Raw genomic sequence first — 26301 nt, forward strand, 5'->3', positions numbered from 1 at the left:
GGGTGATAAGACACAGTAATAATCACTTAGCCAGTTACGGATCCCTAGCCCAAAAAATAAAACAGGAACACAAAGAAAACAGAAGGCATCTCTTTATTTGTGGACATTTTTACAACTTAAAATGTAAAATTAAGTCTCTGACTGTGACTGATTTTCCACCCTGGGTGGCAGATCTCATTTCTTTTTCCAAAACTTTCTGTAATCGTCCAATTTAAAGTCGTCTTCGAAACGTGTCTCCTCTTTGGGTTTAAGTTTGGAGGTATCCCGTTTCCGCAAGCGGGCTCTCCTTTCGGCGTCAGGGAGCGTGTTGATGTCCACAGGTATCTGGAAACGGAATTATGCATACATAGAAACTTGTAAACACCCTTAGAATCGACATGTTTCCCCCACAGGCAGGGTCTTGTTCCTTTTACCAGCTCTAGAAATTCAGCAGGGATACCCTTGCTGAGGCAAGCGCCTTAGGGTGCTACTGAAAGAGAAGTATTTAATGCCAGCTGCTTCAAAGGTTAAGTTTGCAGATTGTGGGGAAAACATTGAGAAATCCCTTTAGAAACCAAAAGATAATAATATTCTATTATTAAGTTACTAGTCCTGGTGCGCAATCAATTCAGCCCCCTCATGGATGCTCAGGATCAATGCCTGTGGTTTTCAAGCCGTATAAAGCCTCTTGGACGCATAGGCAACGGTCAAAAGGTTTTCCTTGAACAGAGTTTACACAACTCTAGTGATCTCCTCTCGCAGTGTGTGAAGATGTGTCCAAGTGTCTGGACTTTAAAGGTAAAGGGACCCCTGACCATTAGGTCAAGTCGTGGCCGACTCTGGGGTTGCGGTGCTCATCTCGCTTTACTGGCCGAGGGAGCCGGCGTACAGCTTCCGGGTCATGTGGCCAGCAGGACTAAGCCGCTTCTGGCGAACCAGAGCAGCGCATGGAAACGCCGTTTACCTTCCCACCGGAGGAGTACCTATTTATCTACTTGCACTTTGAGGTGCTTTCAAACTGCTAGGTTGGCAGAAGCAGGGACCGAGCAACGGGAGCTTACCCCGTCGCGGGGATTCGAACCGCCAACCTTCTGATCGGCAAGTCCTAGGCTCTGTGGTTTAACCCACAGCGCCACCCGTGTCTGGACTTTATTGACTCTTAATTTTTATTTATCACACGATTCAGTTTCATTTGTGATATATAGTTATGTTTTGCTCTTCTCTAGTTTTGAGGAATTTTAATGGGATTTTTTATTATCGTTTTTATGTAAAATGCTTAGAGATTCTTTATACAGTGGTGCCTTGCAAGACGAAATTAATTCGTTCCGCAAGTTTTGTCATCTTGTGATTTTTTTCGTCTTGTGAAGCACGGTGTCGGGAAAGTTTTGGAAAAGCTTCAAAAACCTCAAAAAAGGCTACCACACCGCGTTCTATGAGTTGCTCCTCGAAGTCAAGTCGCAACTGTATTAACGGTGTTAAGAAAAAGGAAACAAACTTGCAAGACGTTTCCGTCTTGCAAAGCAAGCCCATAGGGAAAATCGTCTTGCGAAGCAGCTCAAAAAACAAAAAACCCTTTCGTCTTGCGGGTTTTTTGTCTTGCGAGGCATTCGTCTTGCGAGGTACCACTGTATTAAGTGGTATACTTTTTAAATAAATAATTCTCAAAGATTTACACACAATAATTGTAACGGCCCCATAAATCTGAACAGCGTCCTGCCCTAATGGAACCTTACTTCTGATATGAGTGGTAAACTTGTGTCTGGACTGTTCAGAATGCTGGTGGGAGGAATCAAATGGCTTAATGTTTCCTCCAGGCAAAAATAATTTCCTACACATAAGGAAAAAACTAGCATGTCAGAAGGGGGCAGAGTCCATAAACCTTCCCCTTGACATGCTAATTTTCTATGTGTGGGGAATTATTTTTGCAAGGAGAGGCCTACAATGTGATGTGTTTACCACCATAGTGGGCCTCCAATATATTTCAGGTCAAACAAAGGACCTTTTAGTCCTGGGATTCTTAAATGCATTTCGGGAATATGTACCTGCTGCTCTCTCAGACACCTGGAAGACCTTTTCTCTCTCCAAGCAAAAAACTAGATTTGGTAGGAGCTGAATTAACCTGCCAGTCATTTGTTTTCCTTATAGCTTACTGCCTATCTGCACCTTGCTGAATTGCAGTCACTTGTTTTTCTCTTGTGTTTTAATGCTTCTGTTTCGTGTACAGTCATACCTCATGTTACGTTCGCTTCATGTTACGTTCTTTCAGGTTACGTCCCGCGGCGACCCGGAAGTACCAAAACGGGTTACTTCCGGGTTTTGCCGCTGCGAGTTGTGTTCTCTTCATGTTGCGAACGGGCCTCTGGAACGGATCCCGTTTGCAACCAGAGGTACCACTGGGTGAATTTTATTATTACGGTCACAGACCAGTTCTGGCTCACTTACAGTATCAGGAAAATCATAAAACACAAGAGGAATACAGTGGTACCTCAGGGTAAGAACAATTCGTTCTGGAGGTCCGTTCTTAACCTGAAACTGTTCTTAACCTGAAGCACCACTTTAGCTAATGGGGCCTCCCACTGCCGCCGCACGATTTCTGTTCTCATCCTGAAGCAAAGTTCTTAACCTGAGGTACTATTTCTGGGTTAGCAGAGTCTGTAACCTGAAGCGCCTGTAACCTGAAGTGTCTGTAACCCAAGGTACAGTGGTACCTCGCAAGACGAATGCCTCGCAAGACAAAAATCTCACTAGACGAAAGGGTTTTTTGGGCTGCTTCGCAAGACGATTTTCCCTATGGGCTTGCTTCGCAAGACAGAAACGTCTTGCAAGTTTGTTTCATTTTTCTTAACACCGTTAATACAGTTGCGACTTGACTTCGAGGAGCAACTCATAGAACGCGGTGTGGTAGCCTTTTTTGAGGTTTTTGAAGACTTTGGTGATTTTTGAAGCTTTTCCAAAACTTTCCCAACACCGTGCTTCGCAAGACAAAAAAAATCGCAAGATGACAAAACTCGCGGAACGAATTAATTTCGTCTTGCGAGGCACCACTGTACCATTGTACATTGAGGTACCACTGTATATGGTGCCGCCTGCATACTGTTAAACGTTCTGCACATTGAGAACAGGATGCTGTGCTTGATGGGCGATTGGCCTGATCCTGTTTCTTATGTTCTGGTTGTATTTAATGTTCTGTCCTGCCACGGTGTAACCTGCCCTGGGACCGTCTCATAAACAGTGGGACTATAAATTGAATGAATATCAAACAGCAACTCTAACCGAAAGGATCTGCCTTGGCTCCTTGTAACGGATATAGAATGTAGAACCGTCAGGTCTGACCAGCAACACTGGATAGAGCCGGGCATACTTCTGGCGGGCCACACAAGCGATGGATGTCCGGTTGGAGTTGGACTGCCGGGTGGATGTGTGGAGGCCACAAGTCCTGGGAAGGAGTCCGGAGAAGGCCTCTAGCCGCAAAGCCCTGAAACCGATTCAGAGAAGAACTTGTAAAATCCATGCAAAAATTGACACACAGATAGACCCTTTAAGAACACATATACATACCAGAAATAACAAAAAATATATGTATCTGAGTACAACCCAACTCTGGTAAGAAAAAGACTGTGATTTAGTAAACAGGCAGTTTGGCTTGGCCTCAAACAAGGAGTAGCACCATAAGGAACATGAAATTTATATTGGCCACAGATTTCAGCGTCTCTGACGTCCCAGCTTTCATTTTAAAATGCAGTGAGTTGCTAGCTCTTAAGACTGCTAGTTCAGGTATTGGGAGGGTGTGTAGAAAGCCAGAAAAGATCATAATGCCAGCAAATACTGATGAAACGATAACAACAGAAAGGGTGGGTGGGTAGATGCCTCATTTATATAAGCTGTACTCTTTCCCCATCCCTCTTTATTTATTTATTTAATTAAATTTACTGCCATTCTGCGATTACAATATGAATGTATCTTACAATATACGCATCTTACAAAACAGATGCAAGCAGACTTTGGATTTGGGGCTACAGGGTGTCTTCGGGTAGAATTTGGTACTTAAGGGTAAGGCAAAGCTGTGTCAAGATTGAGTTCCTCTCTCCACTGAAAGCTGGCTTTGTGCAAGTTGTACTCATTCAGCCTCTCATGCGGGATTGTCAAGAAGGTTACCGAAATAATAGTTTGGTTTTTTTAAAAAATGTACCTTGGAAAAATATATAAGCTACGATATGAATTAATACCTCGCTCTGGGGTAGTCTCTATCAGCTGGCAACCACCTGCCCTAATACAGCAGGGCTCAGAGTGGCTGGGGAAACCCAGCCAGATGGGTGGGGTGTAAATAATAAAATTATTATTATTATTATTATTATCATTATCATCATTATTGAATGTGCTTTCCAGGCACCTGGCTGGCATTTTAAGGTGATGATTCAGTAACAAGAAAGGGAGACCATTTCTATTCATATATATTAAAAGCCCTCAGCTTTGAAGATTTAATCCTGGTTTTGAAGCTGGTTCAATACCTATCCGAATTCACTCTGTCTCACGTTTTGTTTGAAGTAACAGAGGAAAACAAACCTCAGCCTCCCCCCCCCCCCAAGAGGGCTCTTAGATCCTGGGATCAAACATGTGCAGATGAACTGTTGTTTTAGTCAGATTAACACCTGTGCAGGACTTCATTACTCTCTATTTATTATTTTATTTTTAATATGTCCATACAGCCCTTCATCCGAGGAACACTGGGTGGTTTACAATATAAAAACACCAAAATACATACCGTAGCGATAAACAAAAACAGTAAGGCCTCCGCAGAGTTTTAAAGGCCATGGGTTGTTTAATTAGCCAAAGGCCTGGGAAAAGAGGAATGCTTTTGCCTGGCATATAAAGATATGTAGTGAAGGTGCCAGGCAAGCCTCTCTGAGGAGAGCATTGCGAAAAATGGGAGCCACCACAGAAAAGGCCTGTATTGCCACCCTCTGGAATTCTCATGGAGACGCAGGAAGAAGGGCCTCAGATGATGCAGGTTGGTTCACAACATAAGAAAAGCATATGAACATAAGAAGTGCCCTGCTGTGTAAGGCCCGTGGCCCAGCTAATCCAGAATCTGCCAACCAGAAGCTCACAAGCAGGACCAGAGTGCAAAGAACACACTTCCCTCCTGCTGTTTCCGTGTGTTTCTGTGCGCTCTGGCACTCGTCATGGTGTCCTGTTGCACCAGAAGGGGTTTAGTCCTGCTGGCCACATGACCTGGAAAAACTGTCTGTGGACAACGATGGCTCCCTTGACCTGAAAGCGGAGATGAGCACCGCACCCCATAGTCAAATCTGACTGGACCTAACCGTCCAGGGGTCCTTTTGTTAGAATTCCTGCTCTGTGATTGCAATCATGGGATTTCTGTCTATCACATGATGGTATATGTTCTGACTCCACAGAGTGGGAAGTGACGGAGTCAGGATGTTTGTGTTACTGTGTTCCGTGAAGTGAGATTATTGTCCTTTGTTCTTTTTCTCTTTGCTCTCTGATACTAGAGAGAGAGGGAGCCATGTTGCAGTGCTCCATGTGCGTTTATATATAAATAAAGTAGATTAGCCAAAATGCTGAGTTGCTGAGGTCTGTTACACATGATGCGCAAACTCTGCGGATCCCTAAGTGTGCCGGTGTCGGTCGCTATGATGCTCGGGCAGAAGAAAGCTTTTGAAGCTCCTGAACGATTGACCAGGAGGGAGAGAACATGCCAGTCAGGCATGTGTCTCTGCCAGGGTCCTACTCGAGTGTAGGCTGAGCTCCTGACACCTTTACCTTTTACTTTCCAGCAAAAGGTATTCAGAAGCATGCATGAGACTGCAGGCTTACTGTTGATCTGCTGAAAAACAATGCAATGTACTTTCATGGAATATGTACAAGAATGGAAGAAGCACTGTGGAAAAGGGCCATATCAGTTCTAGATCCTGGACAGCACAAGGCACAATGATCCCACTAAATAAACAGAGTTATACCTTAAAGTCCGGATTACGGTCGTCATTCTGAGCTCATGTACAGTCCCTGAAGCCTAGCAAACAAACGCCAATCTCCAGCGATTCCGAGGCACAGGATTTGGCTTTTATGATGAGCAAAGACCGCGATGATCTTTACGGAGCATCATCCAAGGGGCCACAGCTGCTCTTTATGGAAACGAATGAAGGGAGAAAAGTTTATTCTTATTTGACAAGTTTATATATCGCTTAATTAATAAAAATATGAATCAAAGTAGGAAGGCAATATAAAATACTTATTAAATACAGTGGTACCTCGGGTTAAGTACTTCATTCATTCCGGAGGTCCGTTCTTAACCTGAAACTGTTCTTAACCTGAAGCACCACTTTAGCTAATGGGGCCTCAATTGGCTAATGGATTTAGCTAATAGAGCACGATTTCTGTTCTCATCCTGAAGCAAAGTTCTTAACCCGAGGCACTATTTCTGGGTTAGCGGAGTCTGTAACCTGAAGCGTATGTAACCTGAAGTGTATGTAACCCGAGGTACCACTGTATATAGATTTAGCAGAGATGGCTAAAAAGAGACAATCTAGAACAGATAGCAGTAAACATCTGAACAACAGGTGTGTGCTTAAGGTGGGAGGAAATATTTAGCATGCGGCCTCCCATCAAAACCATCGTGTTTTGTGGGGAAGCGTTCCAAAAGCATCTGATCCAGCAAGGCAGTTTTTATGCTGTTAGCAATTAAGATACTTTGGGTCTTTTCACAGTGCTTTGGAAACACAGCCTGGGTGCCTTCCAAATGCCGAGCACTTCCCCCTTCAAAGCCTGGGTGGGGTTTCCCTCCTGGATTGAGGGATGGAAGTACCGTATTTTTCGCTCCATAAGACACACTTTTTTCCTCCTAAAAAGTAAGGGGAAATGTCTGTGCGTCTTATGGAGCGAATGCATGGTCCCTGGAACCGAATTGCCCAGGGGCAAAAAGCAAATCGTGTTTGGGTTTTTTTAGAAAGAGAGAAGGGGGTGTTGAAGCAAAGCTGCTGAGCAGCTGATCGGCAAGCGATCAGGAGGGAGATAAGGGACTCTAGCGATAAAGGAGGCTGCCTGGGAGGGGGGAGGTAAAGACAGTGAACTTGCAAGGAGAGGAGACAGGAATACTAAAACAAGCAATGAGGAGAGAAATTAGAAGAAAAGGAGGAGCAAAAAACTGCTCCAGCTAAGGAAAAGGCACTAAGGCAAACAAGAGGGAAGGGGGCGTTGAAACAAAGCCTCTGAGCAGCTGATCGGCAAGCAATCGGGAGGGAGATAAGGGACTCTAGAGATAAAGGAGGCTGCCTGGGAGGGGGGAGGTAAAAGCCCATGGATCCTCAGGATTTTTGCATTGGGTCACCCCAAATTCACCATCAGATCACATAGCATGTCCATGGCTACAGCCTGCACCAAAAAAATCATGCACCCACTGTTGCGCGGAGTCGCAATGGCGCAAAAACGTGGTTACAAAGCACGGATCCACATGGATCCTGAGGATTTTTGCATTGGGCTACCCCAAACTCACCGTCAAATCACATGTCTGTGGCCACAGCATGAACCACAAAAATCATACATCCACTGCTTCGTCCAGAATATTTTTTCCCCTTGTTTTCCTCCTAAAAACTAGGTGCGTCTTATGGAGCGAAAAATGCGGTCTTTGCAGAGACAGAGCACGCAGCTGCCACTGCTTGCAGCGACTGGAGCCCGAATCACAGAATTGTAGAATTGGAAGGAATCCCCCCCACCCAGGGTCATTCAGCCCAACCCCCTGCGATGCAGGTACAATAGATAGAATAGGCAGATACACATACAGTAAATGCACACTACTGGAGAGAAAATGCAGGAAAAGGAGACATGACGTCAGAATCGGGTCAGACATCAAACAAGACCATGCCTCCCCCCTCCACTCCACAAATGGTTTGGCCCTCAGAACCCCCCTACTTCGCGATAATGGTTCGCCCCCAATCTCAACTGCTTCCCTCCCCCCCATTAGGTCCAACAATGGTTTAGCCCTGCTCTCCCCGCGCCTCCGCCTGCAAATGGTTCGACCCTCGCTGTTTCCCAGACTTGCCTTCGCGCGCCTCTCTCCTCACCAAAACCACGGCTCCCTCTTTCCGAATGGTTTGACCTATTGATACTTTAACACGCCCCCCCGCTACTCTGTCCCCAATGGATTGCTCCTCCTTACCGGCTCCGAAGAGTCCCGCTCACGTGACCTGGCGCTCTGGGAACCCTTCCTTTTCTTGCGTCATCACCCAGCGACATCGAGAAACAAGGAGAGGGCGTCGGCGCGGCGATGACGTAAGCGAGCTCCGAGTAAAGGGGCGGGGTTTGTTTTCGGCGGCGGCGGCAGGGCCCGGCCCTGCCCCGGCCCGCCCTCCTTGAGTCACCATTCGGGGGAAACGGCTCCGCTCGCTCTCCCCATGCGCTGGCGGCGCTTTCTCTGCCGCGCGCTGTCAGGTGAGTGCGGCGCGCGGTTTTCGGCCTCCCCCTCCCCCCCCGCATGCGCCCCAACCGTTGTCCTCAGCGGTGTTTCACCGAAAGCTTCCCCTCCTGCTCCCGCGACCCTGCGCCTTGGTTCCTCCCTCCGCTCCCGCTCCCCGGCGCTTCGCGGGCGTCGCCCCTCAAGCCGCCTCCTCTCGCCTCTTTAAAGCCTCCTTGGTGTCGGGGTCGCTTGAGCGGCTGGGCCTCACTGTCGGGCACTCCAATCCCTTTTTAGCCCCGGTGTCACCCCTAAAGAGTTCCCCGCCCGCCTTCCTCCTTGCGGTCCTCTTTGGAGAGCTCCGCTGCTCCCGCCGCAAGGACTTTGCTGCTGCAAAGAAACCCCAATCCTCTCCCTGCCTTTGCACTATCACCACCGTGTGTTGTTATCATTCGTTTCATTTCTGCACCGCTTTCTGTTCTTAAGGGGGGAAAACCTCAAAGCGGTTTGCAGCTTACATTAAATCATCAAATAAAACAACCCAGAATAAAACGTTACTGGAGAAAGTCAAGTGCAGTATCCATTCGAAGCAACATAATTAACAGGGAACTTAAGATATCTTAAATATTTCAAAACAAAACATTGCAAAATGCACGTTTTAAACCGCACAATTAGCAAGAGGATTCAGGTGCCTATCCCTGCTAGCGTTTTGCCCTGTCAGCCAATGTCACTCCTGGTTTTGGAGTTGTTCAAATCAGCCGCAAGATTTTCCTGTGCAAACCATCACTTAAAAACAGAATTCAAGTGGTATTTAAATATTTGAAATAACAGACTAGGTGATAGACTTCCTTGTCAAATCTGCTCCTCGGCATGACGTTGCATCTCCTTACCCCCTAATACTATTCAGGGAGCGAAGAAGAGTTGTGATGAATTGGTTTATATTTATGGCAGCAGGATTTGGAAGTATCACACTTCTTGGTGTAGAAGCTGGAAGCATGGACTCTCTGCCCCTGACAGCTTTCAGAATGGTCTTGGTTACTGGTCAGAGTTTTGAAATTAATTAAAGAAGAAGAAGCAATCTGCCTTCCTTGAGTGTCACTAATCTTCAAGTTTGTGCTATATCCAGAGGAATTATTGTGTACTTGGTTTCTCCTTAAATAGAAGTTCTGCTATGTATAGCACAAATAATGAAAATGAAACTTCTAAGGGTTGTGGAGGTAACAGAATCCAATCTACAAAATTGGCATGTGCTCAACATAGCTCATAATAAACTGGATCCTGGAAGGAAATAACAAAGCTAACAACACCAAAATCCTTTCCCCCCCCCCCCGCCCCCCTCAGAGGTGAATCTGCATATTAATTAGTACTTCTGCAGGTTTCAAGAAATCTCATAGAAGTTTAGAATACTTAGTGCCCATTTCAAACTTAACTGAGTGAAGCATCTTATGCATGCCGTTGGTGGTTAATACTCACATGTCTGGTGATTTGAGCAGGATGACTTTTATTTCCATTAAGCACTGCACGAAAACAACTGAAGCAGGAAATGTCCAATTACCACTGCCCTCTGCTGGGAATACACACGACCTGCTCCCTTAGTAGCTAGTTCATAGCTTATAAACATGTGCAGCCTTTGTAAGCTGGAACAAATTTATTACTAGAGCCTTGGCTGTGTGCCACTGGGAGCTAGTTCAAGTAGAAAAACAGACAAGTTTTCACTGCTTCTTAATTTACTTAAATGTGTAGTCTTCACTGTCCTGATCTTTACACAACTTTAAAACGCTTAACAGTTTTGTGTATAACTAGAGAACTGATTATTTGGCTGTTTGCTTCAAATTGGTATAGAGTTGGCTTTCATCTCTCAGTTCCTTTGCTTCTCTCATTCTCAGCCCTTCTGTCTGCCAGGGATATAACTAATCATGTATGACTTATGAATCTTCACATTGCACCATTTGGCTTTTGGGGTTTCTGACCTTTTAGCCTTCTAAGATCTTGAAGCCTTACCAACATGCAGCCCTCCAGCCAGGCTTCTTTTTCTTCGCTTACATCAGATGTGAAGCATTCCATAACTGATTATTGCCTCCTCTCTTCACAGTTGGAATGTTTGTGAATATTCCATTATGGCACTGTAACTCAGCCAGTGGCTGAGATTGAAGATGGAAGAGAAAAGCTGGCAGAAAGGCAATAAGATAGATTTCTAGCCAGATGCGTCAATAATAATGACTAGGCATCCCCATATCCACATACCAGGGGCAACTGAGTCCAGCACCACACAGAGTGTTACTGTGGGTTGTGATTTCCACTGCAGTTTTTGAGCAGGTAATAAATGACTAGGGTCTTTTCTGAGCAGCAGGATAGACTCCTGTTGTGTCTTGCTTCTTCCATACCTTTTACCAATGAAAGATCTCCCAAAGAAGAACTGAGAGTCTCCTGTCTTCCATTCGTTGGATTTGGTTTGTCTTCTCACCTGTGTTTGGATAACTAAATTTAGGCAGCCAGTTATGGAAACGTCCAGCAGTGTTCTTGAGTGGCTTAGCTGTGAGGTGACAGGAAGAGATTATTGCTTGCTGTGGAGGGAGCATCTAATTGCAAAAGAATCTCTTGGGTATGTTGGCCAGTATGAATATATAAGCATGACACCTTCTTATGCATTGTAAGCTTAAAACCATGGAATTTATCCTTTTTGCCATGTTTTGCCTTCACCTTTTCAAGCTTCCCTTAGAAAGCCATGAGGACTAGAAACCTACTGCTTCAAACCCGGGTGGGGGGAGATCTAAAGAATCTTTCCTAGATGGAGGATAGAGAGGAATGTGTGTAGAAAGTAGCCAATTATACTAAGCCTGGATAACTCAGTGGGTTAGAGCGTGGTGCTGATAACGCCAAGGTTGCAGGTTTGATCCCCATATGGAACAGTTTCATATTCCTTCATTCCAGGGGCTTGGACTAGATCAGGCTTCCTCAACCTTGGCCCCTCCAGATGTTTCGAGACTACAATTCCCATCATTCCTGACCATTTGTCCTGCTAGCTAGGGATCATGGGAGTTGTAGGCCAAAACATCTGGAGGGCCGAGGTTGAGGAAGCCTGGACTAGATGATCCTCAGGATCCCTTCCATCTCTACAATTCTATGATGCACTTGCTGCCACACCCATTCCTCCCACTACTCGCATGTGCTCACTCCAGGCCTGTACAGAGCTTGTCTGAAGCTTGGGGCAGGAGTCCCTGGTTGGCTGGGAGACATGGGGCATTCTTGGCATGGCAGCATAAGTCCATCAGGCCCCTGGCAGGGTTCCCCAGCTGGCTTAGCCTTCTGCAGGCCATAGCAAGTGTACCCAGCTGCTGCAGTTAAGCATTTGTGAGTTGGAAATCCTTGCTGAAATCATACAGAGATATCCCAGTAGATGCGGGTCTTCCTGCAATTAACTTGTTCACAGGCCTGATTCTGATGCACTGTTTTCCTGTTACAAGATCAAAGAGGAGCAAAGTCCTTTAGAAGGCCAGTGGTGGCCTGTTGCAAATTGAGTTTCAAAATAGCCATTGGTTTCTTACTCTTCTTGTAGTTTGGCTTTAACCTTTCAACCAGCGAATGTGCTTTTTTTGCTGCCCTTTGGTCCCACGTTATGAAATTCTGGGGAAGGTGCACTTTACAAAAAGGACAAGGCTATAAATAGGGCCGGTGATTAAAAGTGCCTAATCACACAACCTTTCTTGAGGCTAGAATGAGAACCACCCTCTAATCTTCTTTTCTCCCAATGCCAAGCTGCTCCGTCTTTTCTTCCTCTAAGCTTGCGTGACGCCCAGAACGTGCTTTGTTGATCTCTTCCTATGTTTATATTTTGCCTTCTTTGCTGTCCTTCATCTGCCTTGCATGCAGAAGGTCTCAGATTCAACTTCCAGCTTTTCCTGGTAGGGCTGGAAGAGACCCATGCCTGAAACTCTGCCAGTCAGTGTAGACAGTATTGAGCCAGATGGGTCAATTTTGCAATCTCCACCCAAAATTCTTGCTATCTTCCCATCCATTTTCCCTTTCTCTCTGTCACTTCCTAGAACATATGCGGAAATGTGGGTCTTAGAAGCAGCTTGGGTGAATTTATTCAGTCTGCATTGTGTTGGGAAGCATCCTACACTGGTTATCTGCAAAAATTTTGACCTCTTGGGACAAGCTCTTGGTGGCGGAATGCTTGGAGTCCAGCTTCTGTGGGAAAGGGTGGTTGTCACTTTGGCTGTGGAGAAAATCTTCTGCACATCTGATTGGGAAGGTTGCCAGATTTAAAAAGTTGTTGAGCTTTCTTTTCTTTTCTTTTTTGCAAAATCTCAAGATGGATCCTTCAGTTGTGCAGGGCTTTTCAGGTGCACAGAGGGCCTCAGATGCCCAGCACAATTATGGGGGATTGTGACTATTATTATTCCATTTATATCCCACCATTCCTCCAGAGAGCTCAAGGTGGCACATGATGCGTTCCCTCTCTCCATTTGATCTTCACAACAACCCCATGAGGTAGGTTAGGCTGAGAAAGAGTGACTGACCCAAAGAGATTCATGGCTAAGTGGGGATTTGAACCCTGATCTCTCAGGTCCAGCACTCTTAACTACCACCCTATGGTGTCCAACACAGCACTGCACATTTATTTGTATATTATCTCTGCTTCTGAAGATGGAGAGGAGGACTGGGGCTTGTTTTGCATGCTGCTTAAGACTACCGGTAATATTCTGATGCATCTCTAGAATGCTTCTCCACCTCACAGGGTGCAGGATAGGGCAAGAGACTGCCTTTGGCCTTGTGCTGCATTTTGGAGACACAGCATGAGATCTCCCTGTACCTAGAAAGCAAGCGCATCTGGCGAAGGGCTGGAACAGAACCTTTCTCCCTGCTGTGCTAGATTTCTGTTTCTCAGGGAATTGGTTATGTTTTCGTTGTTGCTGCTTTTAAATGTGGCGGAGAGTTTAAAATTACAGTTCTCCCACCTTCAGGCTGAAGTGTTGCAGTCAATTCTATCGTCTCTGACTTTCCTCAGTAGCCAAAACAGGGATGACAGTGTATTGGGGGGGGGCAGGGACCCCAGGACATTGAGGCTGTCTTGTCCCTGATAAACAAGGGCAGTTGAGCAGTATGTAAGTAGCACCCTTGTGGGTAGCGTTTCTCACTTGTGATTCTAAATGAATACAGTGTTTATTGTAGGTTTTTGTGTGCGTTTAAGTGAATGCTTTGTGCGCATCATCTGCTGCTTTCCCCGGCTGTGGAAAAAGTGGGGTGGAAATATTATAAATAATTTGACAAATATGCATTCAATTAAAACTCCTTCTTTCCGAAGGCAGCATTTGCCTTGAAGCAGAAGGTGCGCTCCACGGAGTTAAGCTCAGGGTGTGGCCGAATCTTTTAAGCTATGTAAAGCAGGAGGAGGGAGTGTGGAGGAAACCACAGGAGGTGATTAGGGATTTGGGGGGCGGTGGCTTCTCATTGGCTGTCTCAAGGTGAAAGATCTGGAAATTAGTAAGACTTTAGGCGCTCACAAATAGACAGGTGTTCTACCTGCGCTGCCCTTTTCCTGTGTGATCAGGATCGGTTTGTTAGTCACTCAAAAAAAAAAGAAAAAGAAAAAGAAAAAAAAGAGAAAAGAACAGCAAAAGCCTATCAGGGAATTTTAGGAGGACCCCAGAAAAGCAAAAAGGTAAGATGTGAGAAAACTCTGGGAGTGCTGGCGTGGTGTGGATGTCTGCAGCTGCTACCCAAAAAATAGCAGCAACGCTTCTGCATCTGATTCACTTTCATTCGCCTTTGTCTGGCTTCTGAGTAAAGGGCCAATTCGAAGTTTAAAAGACAGAATTCTTAAAAAATAACAATCCAGGACGATGGGGGTTGAGGCGAGTGCTTCCTCTTTCCTATAGCTCTGATCTCAAGCGGCAAAATGATTGAGGATGTGGAGCATACCCTTTAAGAGGAATTGCTAACGCATTTGCTTGTGGGTTAAACAAAATGAGGGAAGATTACCCAGGAAAGGATATGACAGAGGTCTATAAAAGTATGTTTGGTGTGGTAAAATGGGATAGAGAGAAGCTCTGGCTGGCTGATGGGAATTGTCGTCCAAAATATCCGGAGGGCACCAGGTTGGGAAAGACTGTGTTAAAACGGATATTCCATATTGTGGTAGCTGTTAAGTTTTAGTTCTATTTGCTGAATGTTGTTTGTGGGGAGGTTCTCTTTCTGTTCTGAAAGCGTGCAGTTAAATGCATATTAAACTGCAGCAAATGGGTGAAAAGGCAGCGAATGCCTCTTTCTTTGCGACAGTGGGAAGAGAGTTAACGTGCAAAGGGTGTGCTCTGATACAGGGCAGAGTCCCACTCTGGTTCTGTGCAGTCTGTATTCGGAGCCCCCATCCCCCTAATGCCCCAATCTGAATTTTGTGCTTAGGAAATTGACATTCTGCTATAAGAGTATATTGTGCCTCTTACTTAATGCTGCCATGTTCTGCTTCCAGGTTGCAAGCTATAAAAATAGAGAGAGAGGGGTAAATGTGCTAGCCTGTTGTCGCAAAAGCAACAGAGTCTTGTGGTACCTGAAGGACTAACAGATTTTATTGCGGCATATGCTGGTCTTCAATCCACGAAAGCTTGCGTTGTAATAAATTTGTTAAGTCTCTACGGTGTAATGAGGCTCGTAGTAATACCTGTACAATGAGAGATGTGCTCATACAGCAATTTAAGAAAATTGGTTGGCTAAATCCCAATCCCGCTTTTCACTCGGGTTGTGTACATGGATCTAAAGCACATCGCACACATCCTGAGGACCATAGTTTACCCCCACAGTTTCAAGTCCAGCTCCATTTTTCAAACCACAGTTCCCATGACGGCTTGTCAGGGGAATATATTTAACATTGCTTTAAAATTATGGCAAGTGTGCAGTTTTCCAAGGGAAAGCTCTCCTGGCCTCATCCTCCAGCTACAATATGTGGATAACGATGCTAACCTACCTCACAGGGTGGTTGTTAAGGTATCAAGTTGGAATATGCTGCCCACCACAGGGGCTCCTTTGGGAGGAAGAGTGGGATATAGATGCAATCTAGAATTTCATGTTCAAAGGCTCAATTTATCCACATTGTTGAGAGCCAGTGTGGTGTAGTGGTTATGAGCAGTAGTCTCGTAATCTGGTGAACCGGGTTCGCGTCTCCGCTCCTCCACATGCAGCTGCTGGGTGACCTTGGGCTAGTTACACTTCTCTGAAGTCTCTCAGCCCCACTCACCTCATAGGGTGTTTGTTGTGAGGGAGGAAGGGAAAGGAGAATGTTAACCACTTTGAGACTCCTTTGGGTAGTGATAAAGTGGGATATCAAATCCAAACTCTTTCTACTACTCCTGATGGTGCATTCTTCCATTGTCTCTTGAGACAGACTGATTCCAACAAAATGAGTGGCCTTGGGCAAATCCTTTGCCTGAGCCTTAGCTTCCCATCTGTAAAAAGGTAAAGGTAAAGGTACCCCTGACCATTAGGTCCAGTCACGGACAACTCTGGGGTTGTGCGCTCATCTCGCTAATGGTACTAATAATCTGTTTCACGGGAGTTTTGTAGTGAAGCGAGAGTGTGGCAATAAAGCCTTGGAAATACTAGATAAAAATATCCAGTATGTTTGCCTGGCAGAAAGCAGCACTGTGAGGTTGTTGTTTTTTTGCTTTCCGACTTCGGCTTTGCATGGGGAATGCGCTGGACGGGCATTCTTTATGGATGAATCGTTCAGGCTAATGCACTTTGACTTTAAGCTCCATCAGCTAAGCTATAGCTCTTGGGACATCTGTGTTTCCTTTAAAAATGCACCAGGTAAGCAAAGGGCTGTAGAGCATGGATGGATAGTACAATGGCAAATTAAGAGGATGGATAGTACAATGGCAAATTAAGAGGATGGATAGTACAATGGCAAATTAAGAGGATGGATAGTACAATGGCAAATTAAGAGCACAAACACAGTCTATATATGCTCAGTCGTTTGGCCCCTGGGTACCACCAGTTATGGGGGGATCATGTCTGCATCTGGCTAGCCACTGTGAGATTAGAATGACAGATGAGATAGGCCTTTGGTCTGATGCAGCAGCCCGGCTCTTATGTGCTTGAGCTCCTAAGATTTTCTGACTGAGAGTTGCCTTGTGAAATGAGTTGTATGTGCATGTGAGAGAGAGCAAGACCATCTCACCTCTTCTCCAGGCCCTACCCTTGGCTGTGTTTTACCAAATGCTAACTGTTCTGGTCAGAACACACCTCTCATGTCTCTATGCTTCCACCCTCCCCTTTTTGCTCCTGCCCTGAATATGAAGTTTGGTGGTTGCTAAGCATGAGAATAGGTCTGAGGGGAGGGCAGGGGTTGGAGTACTGGCTGCTGAGGTCCCAAAGGCACTGGTGGGCTCTCCAACGCCTGGATAACATGTGGATATTCCCCAGAGCAGTTCCTAGGGAGATGGCCAGGGTGGGGTGGGGGAAATCTCCCCAGTATTCAAAATGTATTTCATTACTTCCCCCTCCCTCTGCATTGACTGCAGCTGGTGGGAGTTGTAGCGCTCAAACACCCAGAGAGCATCAGATTGGGGGAAGCTGATTTAGGAGGTACCTCTTTAGAAGGGCTGTCTGTTGTGCAGAAGAACTTAGACATGGAGAGATGTGAGGCGTTATAATAAATTATCGATTATTATTACTATGCACTTATCTTTAATAAACGATGATTATGATGATTCTACCCCAACCATCTGACTGGGTTTCCCCAGCCCCAGCAGCTTCCAAAAAAATACAGCTTCAAACATTGAAAGCTTCTCAAAACAGAGCTACCTTCAGATGTCGGCGGAAAAGTATATAGTTGCTTAACTCTTTGACATCTCTGAGGGGAGGACATTCCACAGGGCGGGTGCCACCACCGAGAAGACCCTCTACCTGGTTCCCTGTATCTTCACTTCTCTCAGTGAGGGAACCACCAGAAGGCCCTCAGAACTGGACTTCAGTGTCCAGGCTTAATAACGGGGTGGAGACACTCCTTCAGGTATACTGGGCCGAGGCCGTTTAGGGCTTTAAAGCTCAACACTAACACTTTGAATTGTGCTCGGAAACATACGGGGAGCCAAAGTGTTATATGGTCCCGGTGGCCACTCCCAATCACCAGTCTGGCAGCTGCGTTCTGGATTAGTTGTAGCTTCCGAGTCACCTTCAAAGGTAGACCCACGCAGAGCGCATTATAATCCCACGTTTCTACGTAATCATTCGGGGAGGCTGCAGGAATACATAAGAAGGTAAGAAGAGCCTGCAGGATCAGGCCAATGGCCCACCTAGTCCAGCATCCTTTTCTCACAATGGCCAACCAAGATGCCTGTAGGAAACCACAAGCACATGAGCGCTGTCCCCTCCTGTGGTTTCCAGCAACTGGCATTCAGAATGATGAGGAGATTTCACCCCTCCCATACCCAAGAATCTGCTGATGTTCTCTGCTGATTCTCCAGAGAGGAGGAGGCGTGTTCTGCTCTCTACTTATTCTGCTCCAGCACCACATCAAAGAGTCAGTCAGTCAGTGTGTCGGAGAGAGAGAGTGTTAGAGAGAGATTGTGTGTTTAGATAAGATTGCTGCTAAGAGCAGCTGCAGACACTCAGCCCGGTTCAGCATTCATTTATGCTTAGACCTACTTAGCTCTGTATATAGTTGTATTATAGTTGTAGTTATAGAATAAAGAAGATATTCTACAGAGCTGCTCTCCGAGTCGTTTATATACTCTGCTAGACTCTGCTGTACTCTGCTGTGCGATGACTGTCTTCTTGTGGAAGTGAATCTGGTCTCACAACTCTAAGCTGTGAGTCCACAGCACTTTGACCTGTTCCTGTGCAGAAGGTGGTCTCTGGAAGTGCTACCCAGCTCGCCTAGCCCAGTCCGGGCTGAAGTGGATGAGTCCAGTTGGTGGCACTGGCTCAAGGGCGATGCTGACAGCTTTGGGTTGCTGCCTCTGACCATGGAGACAGCTTAACCATCATGGCTGATAGCCTGTCCACTAGGAATTTGTCCAGTCCTCTTTTCAAGCCATCCAAGATGGTGGCCATTGCCTAGTTCCCTAGTTCATTGGCTGTGTGAAGAAGGGCTTCCTTTTCTCTGTCCTGGATCTTTTAACATTCAGTTTCCTTGGGTGTCAATGAGTTCTAGTATTATGCATCCATAAGCAATCTCCCAAGTAACAGAAAGCGTCCATTTCTAACGATGAAACAACTTCCCCCCAGTTATGACGGGACCAAGGCCAGTTGTCCTGAGCGGGCCGTCCGGTGCGGGGAAAAGCACTCTGCTGAAGAAACTCCTGAAAGATTATGAGAACGTCTTCGGCTTCAGCGTCTCCCGTGAGTGAGTTCATTTCTGCTGGGCTGGTGGTGAAGCAGTGTGTTTGCATCAGGGTTGTCACAAGGAAGGCTGGCAGGTCCTTGAGCTTTGCCCCCTAAATTAGGTAAAGGGAAAGGGACCACTTACCATTAGGTCCCGTCATGGCCGACTCTGGGGGTTGTGGCGCTCATCTCGCTTTATTGGCCAAGGGAGCCGGCGTACAGCTTCTGGGTCATGTGGCCAGCATGACTAAGCCACTTCTGGCGAACCAGAGCAGCGCACGGAAACGCCGTTTACTTTCCCGCCAGAGCGGTACCTATTTATCTACTTGCACTTTGAGGTGCTTTCAAACTGCTAGGTTGGCAGGAGCAGGGACTGAGCAATGGGAGCTCACCCCATCGCGGGGATTCGAACCGCCGACCTTCTGATTGGCAAGTCCTAGGCTCTGTGGTTTAGTCCACAGCGCCACCCGCGTCCTTGCCCCCTAAATTAAGCCAGAGCTTATTATGATTAGTATAAAGCTAATTTATATACTGCTTTGTGCTTCAGCGGAAGCTTCTCTAACCCCTCCAAAGCAGGAATTGCAGCTAAAGTACCCCTGACAGATGGCCATCCAACCTCTGTTTAAAAATCTCCGATGAAAAGAGCCCACCGCCTTCTCCTTTGAAGCTCTCTTGCCTGTTTATCTGCTTTTCAAAGCAGGGCAGAGGAACTAGCAACATCAGTCCCTTGGCCTGGCTGTTTGTGTTTTGAAAAGAAGTGAAAGCCTTCAGTTAAACAGAGAAGGCTCTTTCGATCATTGCAGGGGCCAGAGAGGGAGAAGCCGTTCCTTTCTTTTTGGGTTTCCCAACCACTTGGCGAAACATGCAATGTGTGTTAATGGTGCTTTTTAAAAATATTTATTGCTTGCAGATACCACAAGGCAACCAAGACCCGGAGAAGTGAACGGAAAAGGTCAGTGCCAGATCCTAGCCACCACCATCACAGGAGACGGGAGATTAGCAAAAGCATTTCTCTAACGAAACAACTGGTTCTAGGCTAGTTAGGGGTAGGACTGGATGGGTTTAGGCCTACCAGAGGTTGTTGGACTCCATCTCCCACCAGCACCAGCCAGCATGGCAAAGGGTGATGGGAGTTGTAGTCCAGCAACATCTGCTTAGTTAGGGGTAGTTATTATAGATGCACGGTTAGGTGTTTGTAGTGTATCTTTGGAGCACTTGGAGGGTCAGTATTAGAAACTCAGATATATAGTTTAATCATCAAATGGCACCTTAAACCTAGGTTGCGGTTGCCACAATGGAAGGTACTAGGTGCCGTTTCCACCCCTCACCATGGGATGTTGATGATGGTGATGATTTTCATGTCTATACCACTTTATATTTCAAAGAACAAATCTCAAAACGGTTTGCAACACATTGAAACCTCAAACGAAACAATTCAGAATAAAACAAATATGTTAGATCCTTCTCTAAGTGACGTTTTGCTTCCCCCAGTCGCCAACCTGCCACCCAGAGATCTCCACGTGGTCGCAATTGGCCCCATGCCAGTCACAAAACACGCCTGGCTAATTTCTAACGCTGCTTGGGGTGTGGCGTCTCTGGGGGCAGGCATGCATGCCCTAACACAAAGGCATGTAGAAAGCTCATTTTCCTCTCCCCTCCTCCCCCGCAGATTACCATTTTGTGACCAGGGAAGAGATGCAGAAGCAAATTGACGCTGGAGGATTCATTGAAAATGCAGAATTTTCTGGGAACATGTACGGAACAAGGTATGTGATTTGGGTTGGGCAGGAGCAGTTGTCAGATTTCTCTCTTTCGTTCTTCTTTGCTATCCTGTTTTCAACTGCATTTCTGCAACCACAATGGCTAGAAACAAAGCAAGAAGGTGTGAATTGCAACCAGAAAAAAGGATCCAAGTGTCCTGAACATAAACCCCCCATTGCTGTTGCCTATTTTTCACATTCCTAGTGCAAGTAGCTTGTCCAGAGGGGCACAATGAACCTTGTAACCAGTGTTTTTGTTGGACAAGATGGATATTCACAGCTTGTCCAAACTGATGGTGAATGGGAATCTGTTTGGCTTTGGAGACATCCCACATGCGTCAAACGCTGCATCATGACTTGTCCCCAGTGGGTTGAGACAGAAAGCAAAGATTAGGACCGTGAGCTGTGACAAAATCCCCCTGCCTGAAGCTCCACCCAAGGGTCATCTGATTTCTGAGGACCTTTACCAGCCTTCCCCTACTTGATGCCCACCAGATGTTTTGGACTACAACTCCCATCAGCCCCGGCGCAGCAAAATGGAGAAGGCTGCCCTGCACTGATGATGAAAAGAACCAGATTTTATTATTTGGAGCTAAAGCTTTAGAGTTAAACTAGTGTCGTGAGAGGAAGGGTAAGCTGTGAACAGGGTCTCCTACCCATTACCCCACCTTCCATATATTTATTCCCTCACTACTACTTCTTGTTGTTGTAGTTGCATTTATATCCCGCCTTATTCTTCAAAAAGCTCCTTCTCCATCCCATTTAATCCCCACAAGAACCCTGCATAATATATGTGAGGCTGGTCGTTGCAGCCAGATGTCCTTGAGACACACGCTCAAGGTGCTGGTCCTCTTTTGTTGCGAGACTGTTCTTGGATAAAAAAAAGCACCTCCACTTTGTGAGCATTAACCATCTTCTCTCCCTCCCTCTCAGCAAAGCCGCTATTCAGGCTGTGCAAGCGCAGAACCAGATCTGCATTTTGGACATAGACATGCAGGGTGTGAAGAACATCAAGAAAACTGACCTTAATCCCATCTACATCTCTGTCCAAGCCCCGTCCATAGAAGTCTTGGTGAGTGCGGCTTGGGGGTGAGCTACAGTTCTGTGCAACTGATACATGGTAGGGAGTCAGCAACAGGATGACCTCCAAACTGCAACTCCCACCATCTTTTAGTGTTGCCAATTCTGGCTGGGGCTGATGGGAGGTGCAGTCCAACAGCATTTGGCAGGCACTGCAGTGGTGATCCCTGATGTGATGTAATGTCTGTGTGCACAGAGTTTTATATAGTAAAATAAGCAACAACAAAACAATTCCAAAATCCACATTTAGCCAGTACCTTTATTAGGCCCAGGCGAAATGTCACTAAATAGCAACCACGCTCTTGAGTTCCATAGAACTCTGCATGAGACTGAACGTTAAGCGAAGCAGAGCACTCAGTCTAATAGTAGGGCCGGCTCTGAACTCTGGTTTTATATCCCAATATGAATTCTGCAGTAGGGACACGGGGGGCGCTGTGGGCTAAACCACTGAGCCTAGGGCTTGCCGATCAGAAGGTTGGCGGTTCAAATCCCTGCAACGGGGTGAGCTCCCATTGCTCGGTCCCTGCTCCTTCCAAGCTAGCCGTTTGAAAGCACGTCAAAGTTCAAGCAGATAAATAGGTACCACTCCAGTGGGAAGGTAAACGGCATTTCCATTTGCTGCGCTGGTTCACCAGAAGCGGCTTAGTCATGCTGGCCACATGACCCGGAAGCTGTACGCCGGCTCCCTCAGCCAGTAAAGCGAGATGAGCGCTGCATCCCCAGAGGCGTCCGCGACTTGACCTAATGGTCAGGGGTCCCTTTACCTTTTTATGAATTCTGTAAGAAAGACAAAATGTGGTGAGGGATGCTCTCTTGGGTAGCTTTCATAGGCTGTTAAATTAATCCACAACAGATCCATCACTGGTCACTGATTTAAGACAGTGGCTTCCTTGTCTATGGGCTTCTAAAGACCACTGGACACTGGAAGCCAACAGTAGGGGAGTCTGCTGCCTCCGTACTCTGCTTGCAAGGTTCCTGGAAGCACTGGGCAGGCCACTGCTGTAAACAGAAGGCAGGACCAAAGTGCTCCGTACGGGGCAGTGAAATGCACCGTAGGGCATTTAAACAGCGGGTCCGTGACACCCCCCCTAGAGGGGTTTGTGCCAACACGGAGCACTGAGAGGCGAGAAGAATAGACCCACCCTCTTCATGTTGAGGGTATAAATTTCGTTCTCGTTTCTCCCCCTCTGGAAACCTTTAGGAAAAACGGTTACGGGACAGACAGACGGAAACGGAGGATAGTTTACAGAAGCGGCTGAACGCAGCTCGCATCGACATGGAACTTAGTGAGTACACTAGAGTTTTGCGTGCATGTGCATTGTTGTCCTAGTCTGGTGTCCTGTTTGTGTGCTTCCCATCAGCGGCCGTGGTTGACCAATGTGGGAAATTTCAATGCTGATGTAGATAGGCCTTTAGTCTGAACCAGCGGCGCTCATATACGATGGAGAGAGATTGCAAGAGGGAGAGTAATGGAGGCATGAGGGCGGGGTTGAGCTGTGTTTGGTGGATAGGGGCCTACCTCACCAATTGCTGCTTTTGTGCCCCAGATCCATCCCTCCCCTGTACGTTTTTACGGGATCTGCTGGAGGGGAACGGGGGATGTCTTGCAAGGGCTTAACATCTTAACACAGGTCCACCAGAAGTGGTTTGGAATTGTCTCACTAGGCAACAGCAGTGCCTTTCCCCAGGAAAATGCCAAATGGTGAAAGCAGTCCATGGCAGTTGGCTGCAAGAAGGCAATTTCTGATTCATAAAGAGGCAGAATCTATACTGCCCAGGGTCTGGGAAAAGGGCACTTCTGAGATGCTGGACTTGCTTAGTCACTCTTGTTATTGCATCTGGAAGGGAGCAAAGACAGAAGAGTGTCTGTGTGGGTCGCACGTCTCTGGTCTTCTGACTTCTGGTTTAACGGTGTGTGTGTGTGTGCATCTGTTTCAATTTGCCAGGTAAGGAGCCCGGGCTTTTCGACTTGATCATCATTAACAATGATTTGGAAGAAGCATATACCGAGCTGAAAAATATTCTTGCAGAGGTAAGCTATTTCACTTCCTGGGAACACAGTTCTCTGTCTGAATTGCACGGATATTTCCTGGGTCATGGAATGATCCGTTTCCTTGTTTGTCGTCCGTGCATCTGATGAAATCGGCTACAGCCCACTAAACCTTTTGTACATTTGTTAGGTATTTAAGGTGCCACAAGATTCTCTTCTGTTTTAGCTGCCAGAGACAAACACTGCCTGCTCCTTTGGAAAGGGTTTCCTGGTTGCAGCTCCTGGCTCACTTGCTTTAAAGTTCTGTGTGAGGTTCTCCACCCCTTCAGCAGCCAAACCAACATCCTTCCTCCTTCACAGTGGCCATTTTCTCTGCAGAGTCAGCTGCTTTTAGCTTGAAGCAGTACTTTATGCTTCTTCCTGTTTTATGTCCCTTGACCAAAGCGATAAAGACATTTAAATATTATTATTATTATTATTATTATTATTATTATTATTATTATTATTATTATTTTATTAAAATAAATCATACTGCCTATGCCTGCAAGTCTCAGGGCAGTATGCAATTTACAGCATAAAATCACAATATAAAAACACAATAATACATAATAAAAGTAAGAACAAGAACAAGCCAATTATCCTGTCCCTCCGCAACCAATTTTTAAAAGGCATTGGATGTCAACCATCCCAAGGCCTAGTTGAAGAGGAACGTTTTCACCTGGCACCTAAAGATGTATAATGAAGGTGCCAGACAAACCTTTCTGGGGAGAGCATCCCACAAACGGGGAGCCACTGCAGAAAAGGCCCCTTCTCCTGTTGCCACCCTCCGGACCTCTCAAGGAGGAGGCACATGAAGAAAGCCCTCAGAAGATGATCACAGGGCCGAGGCAGTTTCATACAAATCACTGTGTTAACCATTTCTCCTCGTTCTTCTCATAGGAAATCCAGAAGGCGCAGGGATCCAAGAAATCATGAATAGCCGCTGGAACCTTTGCAGACCGTTCCCGATGTCTTTTTGCTGCTTGTTCTTCTGTGTTAGAAACAGACACGCACACATTCCCTTTTAGCCTGATAATGGAATTCTCTTAGGGCACTTTCTATTAAAGAAGAAAATATCAAACCCAATCTTTGTGCGTTTTCATACTTCCCGTGTGTAATCTAGACAAGCTTCCAAGTCTGCAACATGAACCACTACTTTGAAAATAGCAAAGATTGTTGTCCCACAATGACTGTGTTCTGCCTCCACTGTCAGAGGCAGCAATGCTTCCGAGTTCCCATTGCCAGGAATCACAAGTGAGCAGAATGTTCTTGCACTCAGGTCCAGCTTGCAGGCTTCCCAGAGGCATCTGTTTGGCTGCTGTGAGATCGGAATACTGGACTTTCAGCAGCCAGAAACACCATAACCAGACACTGGAGAGACCTGTCAGGAGTAAGCATGGACCAATGGTACCAAATACTATGGGAAACAGTCCTACTAATAAAATTAACCAATAAACTGAAACTGACACGGGGACAAATAGAAGAAGACGCCTTCACCCCGGTATGGCTCCCCTTTATCACATGCACAGCCCATAAGACAATGACAATAATCCACCAACAAATCAATATGGCTAACCTGATCCAAAACACCCACCCACCCCACTTGCACACGAAAACAAAGATCACCACAGCCAACCACAAACAAACAACCACACCCTAGGCCAACCCCGACCTCTCTCACCACCAAAGGAACACAAGTGAACAACACAAGCAACGCTGACACCAAACCCCACATACATTAAGCATAATAGAAACACCGCCACCCGACTCCACCCCCACCCATCTTCCCTCTCTCCACCCCCCTTTTTTTTCCTCCTCCCCCTAATGTCTCAACAAATGAAACGGATTTGTAAAAATGTTACAGTGGTGCCTCGCAAGACGAAATTAATCCGTTCCGCGAGTCTCTTCGTTTTGCGTTTTTTTCGTCTTGCGAAGCACGGCTATTAGCGGCTATTAGCGGCTTAGCGGCTATTAACGGCTTAGCAGCTTTAAGAAAAAGGAAACAAACTCGCAAGAACTCGCAAGATGTTTTGTCTTGCGAAGCAAGCCCATAGGGAAATTCGTCTTGCGGAACGACTAAAAAAAAACGGAAAATCCTTTCGTCTAGCGAGTTTTTCGTCTTGCGAGGCATTCGTCTTGCGGGGCACCACTGTACATGGAAAAAATACGAGAGAGATTACACTTACTTTGTAAAACAAGAAAATCTTTAATAATAATAATAAAAAAATACTGGACCAGGTGGGCCACTGACCACCTGGTGCATCAGGCTGGGTTTATGTTCTTATGTTTGTCCTTAACAGACTTTAGATCAGAAAAGCTTTGCCTTGCCTGATCCAGGAAGTCACTTACGGGGCGGGCAGGCAATTTTGTGCTTAGACAACGCTGAGTTGTCTAACAAGTCAGTCATAAGAAGGCTGTTCCACATCGCAGGACAGGAGCTAAAAGGGAAATTCTGCTAATTGATCTATCAGCAAGCGCCATCAAATGCCGCCTCTTGTGCCAAGATCTCCTTGAAGTAGCCCCAGCTAAGTAAGTTATTTTTAGCAAACTTTGGACGCTTTCAGTGTCTTGCACTAATTGAAAACGACAGTTTCAGCACCAGGGTGATGCAGCACAAAGGAAGAAGGAAGCCAGCTGGGGGTTGGCGTCTGACTCGACATCCTTTCACTTTAGGTGCTGTGGGGAGGAAGGGGAGGCAGATGCCAACGTCCAAAATAGAC

General features: G+C 46.2%; 2 protein-coding genes across 9 annotated transcripts; one reads left to right on the forward strand and one right to left on the reverse strand.

The window, feature by feature from the left end:
• Window positions 1–77: 77 nt before the first annotated feature.
• MRPL55 (mitochondrial ribosomal protein L55) lies at window positions 78–9878 on the reverse strand. Of its 5 annotated transcripts, none has more exons than XM_077936686.1 (4): window positions 9863–9878; window positions 5961–6125; window positions 3253–3454; window positions 78–324 (listed from the first exon to the last, which is right to left on the reverse strand). In XM_077936686.1, exons 2-4 carry the CDS (start codon window positions 5984–5986, stop codon window positions 175–177), a joined length of 378 nt encoding a protein of 125 aa, XP_077792812.1. In that variant the 5' UTR covers window positions 5987–6125; window positions 9863–9878; the 3' UTR covers window positions 78–174. The 5 variants fall into 5 exon arrangements, with proteins under 5 accessions (XP_077792812.1, XP_077792810.1, XP_077792811.1 ...); XM_077936684.1 differs by lacking the exon at window positions 9863–9878 and adding an exon at window positions 8156–8291; XM_077936685.1 differs by lacking the exon at window positions 9863–9878 and adding an exon at window positions 8156–8259 and having other exon boundaries at window positions 5961–6120.
• On the forward strand, window positions 8137–24667 carry GUK1 (guanylate kinase 1). 4 transcript variants are annotated; one of them, XM_028751637.2, is made up of 8 exons: window positions 8137–8268; window positions 18617–18734; window positions 19623–19664; window positions 20382–20478; window positions 21406–21544; window positions 22754–22838; window positions 23499–23584; window positions 24482–24667. In XM_028751637.2, exons 2-8 carry the CDS (start codon window positions 18701–18703, stop codon window positions 24515–24517), a joined length of 519 nt encoding a protein of 172 aa, XP_028607470.2. In that variant the 5' UTR covers window positions 8137–8268; window positions 18617–18700; the 3' UTR covers window positions 24518–24667. The 4 variants fall into 4 exon arrangements, with proteins under 4 accessions (XP_028607470.2, XP_028607468.2, XP_028607469.2 ...); XM_028751635.2 differs by having other exon boundaries at window positions 8148–8268; window positions 18617–18730; XM_028751636.2 differs by lacking the exon at window positions 8137–8268 and adding an exon at window positions 8286–8427.
• The last annotated feature ends 1634 nt before the right edge of the window (window positions 24668–26301 follow it).

The sequence above is a fragment of the Podarcis muralis genome, chromosome 12 (assembly GCF_964188315.1).
Source record: "Podarcis muralis chromosome 12, rPodMur119.hap1.1, whole genome shotgun sequence".
NCBI lineage: Eukaryota > Metazoa > Chordata > Lepidosauria > Squamata > Lacertidae > Podarcis > Podarcis muralis.